Source organism: Maniola jurtina, chromosome 7, assembly GCF_905333055.1.
Source record: "Maniola jurtina chromosome 7, ilManJurt1.1, whole genome shotgun sequence".
NCBI classification, from domain to species: Eukaryota; Metazoa; Arthropoda; class Insecta; order Lepidoptera; family Nymphalidae; genus Maniola; species Maniola jurtina.
The window spans coordinates 9,780,307-9,789,529 of record NC_060035.1 but is presented as its reverse complement, the minus strand read 5'-3'; the positions used below and the strand labels follow the sequence as shown (position 1 = coordinate 9,789,529).

Genomic DNA, 9,223 nt, shown 5'->3' with positions numbered 1-9,223 from the left:
CTGTAAAATTGGAATACGAAACTGTTATACTTTGTTAAGTATAATATACGTTAACGTATTTGGGTGAGTAACGTAAATCGCGTACTAGAACTGAGTTACACGCACACTAAAACAATATGTACGTGAAACGCAGTCAAATTAATTTAATGTAATGAGCGATCTATACTATAAAACTATATTATAATTTCCAGATTAATGTAGGTATTTGATAAACATTCTACTCCTGAACTTTGTAAATTATGCCAACATTGACGTTTGAATAAAGTATGATTTCTATACTTAATTAGTAATATTTAATAAAATAAACTCACGGGAAGAATTTGAACGCCTTGATCGTGAATCCCCGTTTGGTGAAAGCTTCCTTGATGTCATCTTCAGAAACCGTGGCTCTGCAAACAAATATAATATCTTAGACAGATTCGTTTGAGCGTTAAAATGAAATGGGGGTTTTGGAATTGAACAATAACTTACGGAATGTTGGATAGATGTAATGTGGCGCTCGGCGGGTAAATGTTTTGGTAGTTTTTGCTACCGGGCTTCTTGAATCTATGGAGCGGACTCTGGGAATAGTCCCTGGAATAGAGCAAAAAGAAAATTTATTTAATACCTCCAATAATTCTCTCGATACAACTAATCCTGTGGACAAAGGATTTGCTGTTCCCCAGTAAATGCAATCTAGAAAAATGAAAAATTTTATGTCCTGTACGCAACAAAGGAATTTTATGAAAGGAATTCAATAGTGATTTATTTGCGGGCGCATTATGGAACACGCCTTGAAGATGTTAATAAAAGTGAGAAAATAGAAATCTGTTATAGTTAAGTATACAATGTCTTAAAATATCAACGACTTAGTCCTATGACAACAAAATAAGTCTTATGGTTCGCATATACGGCACGATTTCGAATACTGGGGTCTCAAGCGGCTGATTTCACAAGTCGTTAGGCCACATATTGTGGCGGAGTCATCGCATGCTGTCTTAATAAGCCTGTTCATAATAAGGACAGAGCCTTACATTAAAAAAAAAATACCTTATAACCATAGACCGGTATATGGGGAACCATTTTCATTGAACGATAGAAAATTCAAAGTGCCAACGATTTCGAAAACGCTGGTGAATTTCATTGATTACCGCGCCGCCTGGATTTTCAACCGGCCAATTTCACTAAGTACCAAGTCGTTGTCCCGCATGTAGCGCTAAATCGCATGCTGGGTTTCGACGAATTGAATATGCATTTTTTGACATTGTAGGTATTGTTACTGAATTTTATGAATTACAATTTTTACTATTTATTACTTTAAAATTGAAAATCTTATTGATTTATGACGTTCAAATAGTGTACAATTGGTGTATTGTATATACAATTTAACAAATGTTGCGTGATCAAGAACTGGCTATTCTAGCTAGATTTTTAGATCTATGTTAGGGATAACAAGCCCTCTCCTCGGTTATCTAAAAATTGGTAGGTACCTTCTTTGAATAAAATATTTGACTTCGACTTAATAGACGCCAAAGGTTTGAAAAGTTTCACGATACATACCTAGTTAGGCCCGCGTCCGGCTGTCCCTCCTTGGGCAGCTGCACCGTCTGGTGCTTGCTGAGCATCACGCGCATCGCTTTACCAAACACACGCAACTTATCCATGTGGGTCATCGCTGAAATGATCAGATTTAACGAGTTGTATTATCGATGTAGATACGTTGGGGGTTCTATCCCAGGCGCGCCTCTAACTTTTCAGGGTTATGTGCACTTTAACGGTGAAAGAAATTTCAAAATTCAAAATGTTTTTATCCAATAAAACTTTTACAAGTACTTTTGAAACGTCAAAAGTAACTTCTTAAACATCGTGAGGAAACCTGCATGCCTGGGAGCTCTACATAATATTCTCAAAGGTGTGTGAAGTCTGCAAATCCGCATTTGGTCAGCGTGGTAGACTGTGGCCTAAACCCTTCTCATTCTGAGGTGAGACCCGTGTTGAGGCCAATAATGAGTTCATAATGAAGATGATGCTAATGAGTTTGATGCATCCAATTCAGAATTTGATAATTGGTAACGAAGTTCTATTCATTTAAAATTGTCTCTTCCATAGCGCTTTACGAAGGTAACATGCCTAAAACATGGTAAAATGAAAAAAAAAAGGAATCCTTAGAATGCGGCTAAGTCTGTCCGTCCGTCCATTCATCCGTCTGTCACACCTGCTTTTTTTTCAGTAATCACTAGTGCTATAAACTTGAGGAAATATTTTTATGAATTTACTCCCTACGATTTGTTCATAATACACCTACCCTACGTATTTAGAAATTAATAAAATTATTAATTTTATTTGATTCCATCGCTGATAATATTGCTTCAAGAGTACTGGAGTATAAACTGCTCAATTAAAATTTTAACTGTATTAAGTTAAAATTTTAATTGAGCAGTTTTATTTAATAAAAATATTAAATTTTAATTGAAATTCGCATAATTTATGTACGAGGACGTACTCTAAATGAAAGGACGTTTTGTGTCTTCCATAGGCGGTACCACAAAAGAGACAATTTGCTGAATTGCTCATTTCATAAAATACTTCAAATTATCAATGGCATGAGCGTGGATCAAAGTCTTGAATCATCTATTAACCCTCATAGCAATTTCAAATTCAAATGTAAAAATACATATCTTTTAATAGGTAGGTAAAATATTATATTTACATAATATTATAAGTCCTTGTCTCCTGTTTAGCGGAAATGAATAATTCATTCTTCGGTACAATAACCATACCATAAGCGAGTTATTCAGATTTACTACTTCACGCAATATGAAATGTAAGCAGTGACAAGTGTAAATTAAAAATTTATAACACCCCCGACAAAGTATCTGAGTTTTCCAAAACATCATAAATAATTATGTATCAAGGCAACGTCCATCTTGACAGCTTGACATATTTTGTCAATTGACATAATATTATGAACCTAACGGTTATGTAACCTTCTTTTCTACAAGAAAACTAGAAAAGAGCTTATAACTCTTAAACGGCTGCACCAATTTTTTTGGATTATAGCTAAGAACACTCTCGATCAAGCCACCTTTCAAACAAAAAAAAGTAAATTAAAATCGGTTCATTCGTTTAGGCGCTACGATGCCACAGACAGATACACAGATACACAGATACACAGATACACAGATACACAGATACACAGACACACAGATACACAGATACACAGATACACACGTCAAACTTATAACACCCCTCTCTTTTTGGGTCGGGGGTTAAAAACTACGTCACATGCACATCCCTATATATATAAACAAAAGAAATCAACCACTCGAAAATGACTCTAATGCAGTCAAGAATAAAGTACAGAATAATATAGAAAGTAAATACCTAGGTGAGCTTGGTGCGGCTCTGCCATCTGAATTAGGGCTGAATCCTTTTTATTGTAGAGAATCTTCACTCGCTGCACGTCACCATACACGCCTACATAATAAAAATGTATTACAAACTGAACATTCTGTTTCCTGCAGGCCTATTCCGTTTAATTATTACCAGTTGTACACTACGAAAACAGAGGAGCTGTTGAACAAAACGGTGTAATTAGTTACACTTCTGATCAAAATCCTTTTTTCTTTAATCCAGACGGCTTGAGCCCACTGAACACAAATCTGAACTCATTCCTAAGAAAAAAACAGCGCCTATAGCTGTACTGAAAATAAGTCCATGATTTCGAACACTGAATACAAACTTGAATTCATTCCCAAGCAAAACGGCCTAAAACTGTGCTACAATGAGTGCAAGGTTCGTAATTTCAATCAAAAACGGAACAATTACAGTAAAGTTTCTACAACTTTCGTTCAGTTTTTGCTCCTCCTGTAAAATTTATTTGATACCGTTTTGTTCGCCAGCTCCTCAATTAGTGTCCAACATTGTGTCTAAGAAATAATTGTCAAACTTCTAATTTTTTAATCGTTAACATCGGTCATCAACCTATCACCAAGCGATATGACTTCACGAGCACTAAGCCTCGGTGACAGACATTAACAGCATTGTTAAAGACGCGTAACGCCGTTACTTGTTGGTCATTCAGTAGTGCGCAACTTAATTTCATAGCACTGAGATCTATAGAAGATACTTTGACTTTGTTAAAACATTAAAGACGGTATTTAAGAGACTCTCTACATAAGCCTGCCTCTTAACTTAACTCTTAGTTAAGTCTGAACGAAGTCAAAGTGCCCGCTATAGATTTCAGCTCAAGACACGGAATAGGACTGCTGTTGTATTACTGTAATAAAATTTATTTCAGGACATCTCAACTCTGCGTTTTTTTACTTTACCCCTAGTCATATGAATTTTAATGAAATAAAAACAGTAAAACCAGGCGACAGTTCGAGTTGCGCCCACAGTATTACCATGGAGACGGGAAACTTTTTAAGACTACCCAAAAATGTGACGATAAAAGCAAAGTTGAGACAGCCAAATTACGATCTAAGTTGGTACGTACGACTAAGCTAAGTTACTACATTTAAACAGGTTTATTCCAACGGTAATTGAAGGAATATTTTAGTTTAACGAATTAGTTCATACACATACAGTATAATGTGAAACTGGATAGACAGAAAATGATTAAAGAGGAAAATAATTCCAAAGCTCTATTTTGGTCACGTATAAGCTTCCGATTAATGCTTTAGCAGTTAACAGCTTTGGCTCTGTTTTAGTCAGCTAGCCAAAGCTAAGATGCTACATAAAAAAAAGATTTCAAATAGGTATTCTGTCGATGGAAGTTAAAAGAAACAACGGCAAGATCTTTTTGAAAACACCATTACTATGCTTGCCTGATTGACAGACCCTAAAAAATATTTTTACGCAAATGTTTTTTTAATTATGAACTTATATATCGATATATTGATTTCAAGTGTAGGCGTGTTATCTTATACATTGTGGAACACCTTAGAAGTGAAGTAGAATAAACACAAAATACAATACGGGGTACATACACTAACCTAGCTACATCTAAGATGTCTGAAACACAAATTGTCAAGTTAATAAAGCGTTTAGAATGACCTTAGAATGGATAGTGTTAACAAGCGAAGCTTCGACAAAAAGTCATCGGATGCTGTTATCAGTAGAGAAGTTGAGAGTGTTAGCTGACAATTTGTCTTCCAGGCAGACAGGGGCTCGGGAGCAATATTAATGTTTTAATATAAAATACGGAATGTATGTGCACACGTACCGAAAAGGGTAAAGAGAGCGTCAGGCGTGACCATCTAAAACAATAGGAAAGAGAAAAGAGATAGTATTATAAATAGTCGTAAAAGATATCTGACTTCATGTCTATAAATAAATTAGCAACTTATTTTAAAGAGTTTTAAGTAGAGTATATAAATGAATAGCCTGTAACGACTGTATTAGTTTGGATCTATTAGTCGTTCGGTGGATTTAAACCCATAGTATTAAATGAATTAAGGAGACGTTACCGGCTATTGTGTTAGCATAATGCATAATTTGCCAATAAACATTAAACTACCAAATCGTAAATTGAAAGGTTGTAAAATAACTTCTCTACAACTTGTGCCTACCAGATTTACGAGTGATATCTTCAACTCATTTACAAAAGTTAAGTATCTAAGGATGGATCGTTTTTTACAATGCAAAAAGCATTCAACATCATTTGGTTTTTATGTGTTGATTTAGAACTTCTACTTCAAATTTTTAGTGGTTTCAAATATACTACAAGAAGAATACCTACCTCTTCGTTAAGATTGGAGACGAGGAGTACGGTGGCTAGCGGCAGAGGTGGTGCGGTTAAGGCACGGAGAGCAGGCGACGCTGGCGTCAGGGTGAGAGCGCCGAAGGCCGGCAGGCCCACGCCGCCGACGCCCACGCCGTACGGCGAAGCCAAGCCCGACCCCAGCCCCAAGAACGGCGGGGCCAACACTCCGCCACCTACGTCAAAGTTGTGCCGTTAAAGATTTTAACCTTGGCAATCTATCTTCATTCCGGAAAGTTTCAGATCTCATATCTAATTACGTAATAAATTAGCATGACACACACGACTTTTAATCTAATTACCTATAACTCAGCAATGTGTTTCCAGAACTCATAATATAATAAATTTGTGTGATAATATTAAATATTTCCATCTACATTACAATGATTCAGTCAAGAGAATACAAGTGTTTGTTCGGAAAAACCACACCAAACATGTTAGATATCCCCACTTTTTGTGAGAATCCCAAAAATATATAGCAATAGTACTTTAACAAAAGCAACAAACAGGCTTTACAGGAATAATCCTCATATATTACAATCCTCTACGGTGCAATAGGGATTTATGATAAGTTATTAGTCACTGTGGAAACATTTAGAATTGATTATGAATAATAAACAAGACAAGAGGGGTAAGGTACTATAGTATGCGTGCTTATTTGATTATAAAATATGCTCTTTTGTTATTATACACGGAATATTTATATAATATGCAACATTTTGCATTTACACATGCAAATTTATATTACTAAAATAGGTACTCAAAATATTATCTAATTCACCATAGTTGTTGTTGGAAAAATTATAGATATTATAAATACTTTCTACGTAGAGAATCACAGCATAGCGAGCATACAATTCAGAAATATATTAGCAGAGCATGGATTTGGCCTTGCGAGGCCAATGGCACTAAAATTCACATTCCACAATCATTTTTCGGGAACGCGCAAATGGATCGTCATTTTTTTTTAAAGTTATAGACTAGCGCTCAGCTGCAATCAAATATGCTGTCCAGTGATGAAGCAGCCTAAGGTAGAACGCACTTGCCTAGTTGTCTATTCACTCTTGACATTATTAATATTTGTACATTGAGATATTAAAATAAACAATGAGATCTGAATCATTGAAACTCGCATATCTTGAAAATTCGTATTCATTCTCTACTGTGAAAGTACTCAAATTATGAAGTTATTTCATACAATAGAGATACTATAAATCATTGCAGCACAGTTTATGCTTCTGCAGGATCATAGTTCTCATTCGTTACTGGGAACATAACTTTTGACTCCTAAATAAAAATTAAAAACAAATACGTTATCGGTACCTACTCGTACGTTATCATTCTGTACTGTATCTTCGCTACACTGCAGTAGAACTAGAAGGAGTATATAGGTGTATCGAAGAGTAGTGTAAAAAGCGTCCAGGTGTCGGGTAGTATAAGACTAACTCATCCTGGAAGCGAGGGCCAGGGCGAGGCGGGCCCGCAGAGGCATCAACTCACTGGTCAACAGCTGGTGCGCGTCGCCGTCGCCGGACGGCAGCGTGGGGTTGGTGTAGTCCCGGGACTTGTCGTTGTTGTACTTGACGTTGAGGCAAGTCATCTTCGAGTAGTCGATGCGCAGGGTGCAGCACCCGTTGTAAATGTTCTGTCCGTCCAGTGCCTGTTGACAATAAAATGGGGATGATGCCTATGACAAAAATAAATAATTACTTAGTAATTATTAAATAGAGTGTCTTCCCATAAAATCCACATTCGATGTTACTAATCATTTTAAATTATCGATTTGAACAAAAAAGTACGTCAAATTACGTCAAACGTTATGACGTCACATCTGTGAATTTCATACTAGCTCACTTAATAAGCGAGTGTTTTGACGTTTGATAAAAAGTCGCTGATTTGACTAGTAGTCATCATCCCTATTGACCGTTGATTTTGAACTAAATTCGTCCGACAGTAAGTTATATTAGGTTATTATATCAATTATGGTTGTGTCACTGCATGATGTATTATTAGTACAGTGTCGCTTTCTGACCCAAAGGAATATTTATTTAGGTATTTACTATATTCCTAATGTCTGCACTTTGCAGTTTAAATATAGAGCTGCGTAAGCTTTCCTGTGGGTTTTGCGTTTGGTTACAAAAATGTATTTGCTCTTTTGCAGTAATTATTATGAAAATAAAGCAAAGTTTTACACCTATTTTATCTAGCACTTAGCAGCCTATCTATCTTAAAAAGTGCATTAGTTCAACAAAATATGTAATTTTGGTATAAATTCAGTAAATTTATGTTACGTACTCGACTAAATACTGATGTCAGTCAATTAATATATTTTATCAAAAGAAAAAAATATTCATAATCAGTAAAAGTTAGTGCCTACGCAAGATGTATGCTTACGTCGACACACATATACTCTTTAGTAAAAGAATTCGTAAAACAGCAGTGTTAATAAAATATACAGGATAGTGCAGGAGAAAAAATATGACGGTGTCAAAATCGTTACTTTCCTGCGCTGCTGCCTGCTACCTATTTGTTTGTCGACGTCGCCTGCGGGAGCCTGATAACACCGCATCGCGATAGAAAAGAGAATTAATTAAAATGCAACAGCACTCAACCCATTCCTGTGAACGTTATGCCTTTCAAAGTTTCACAGACACAAAGCGAGCATAATATAAAAATGTTTTATCAAAGAAACCTAGGTTTTTCTTCTTAAGAACTACTTTATCTCTTATTCAACATGATTAAATCAATTTGCTTCTTACAGGTAGACAACCAGTTCGCAGGGGACCTCCAACTATCTAATTTAGAAAAGATAAATGTTACTACGGGGATTACTCGTGAGCACACTGCTGGCCGCAAATAGACTTTAATTTTTAACTGTTTATCTCTCCTTAGAAAGTTCTTTTGAAACGCGGCCCTGTCGGTTCCGGTCTCGTGTAATTCATTTCAACAATTGCGCCCGTGGCCTTCCCTGAAACAGTTTCATTAATACCACCAACTTGCCGATGCCCGCGGCCCCGCCTCTGCTGCGGTATTATTAATTCAACCAATCAACGTCACTGTTTTCTTTTAAAAAGGGAAACCATGAGAAACTCTTAGAGAATTACGTGGAAAATTCTAAACTAATTAAGCAATTTAACATAAAGCGGGAAATTGGTACTCATAAATATTTCATATTTCAATTATGCGGATAAGAGCAACTTTGTATTAACAATTTACACGTGGGCAAATTAACCGAACCTCTTTCATTTCCTGTTTAATTTATAAGATACCGACCTAGCGGTACATAGCAAAGCAATAAAAACACAATCGATCGTTACGAAGAGCCCTCTTAAATCGTTGATTAAACCATGCTCGTACTTCCTATAAATGAAGTTAAATTTGAATACCTTTTTACAATCCAATAAAAATTTCAGAGACGCAATGAATAAGTAAGAGTTCAATGTCGGAAAGCTGGAATATTGGCTGTAGATTTAATAAATT

At 35.9% G+C, this 9,223-nt stretch overlaps 1 protein-coding gene across 4 annotated transcripts in view; it reads right to left on the bottom strand.

The window, feature by feature from the left end:
- Nucleotides 1–9,223, bottom strand: part of LOC123867066 (polypyrimidine tract-binding protein 2) — a 270,705-nt gene that overhangs the window by 6,142 nt on the left and 255,340 nt on the right. For 3 of the 4 annotated variants that reach the window (XM_045908910.1, XM_045908912.1, XM_045908909.1), the window contains 7 exons: nucleotides 7,190–7,403; nucleotides 5,723–5,919; nucleotides 5,207–5,240; nucleotides 3,364–3,456; nucleotides 1,540–1,654; nucleotides 472–573; nucleotides 312–389 (listed from right to left, as the gene is read on the bottom strand). In XM_045908910.1, the coding sequence (XP_045764866.1) occupies nucleotides 312–389; nucleotides 472–573; nucleotides 1,540–1,654; nucleotides 3,364–3,456; nucleotides 5,207–5,240; nucleotides 5,723–5,919; nucleotides 7,190–7,403 (833 nt within the window). The remainder of the gene's footprint in view (nucleotides 1–311; nucleotides 390–471; nucleotides 574–1,539; nucleotides 1,655–3,363; nucleotides 3,457–5,206; nucleotides 5,241–5,722; nucleotides 5,920–7,189; nucleotides 7,404–9,223) is intronic. The other variant, XM_045908911.1, reaches the window with a different exon arrangement.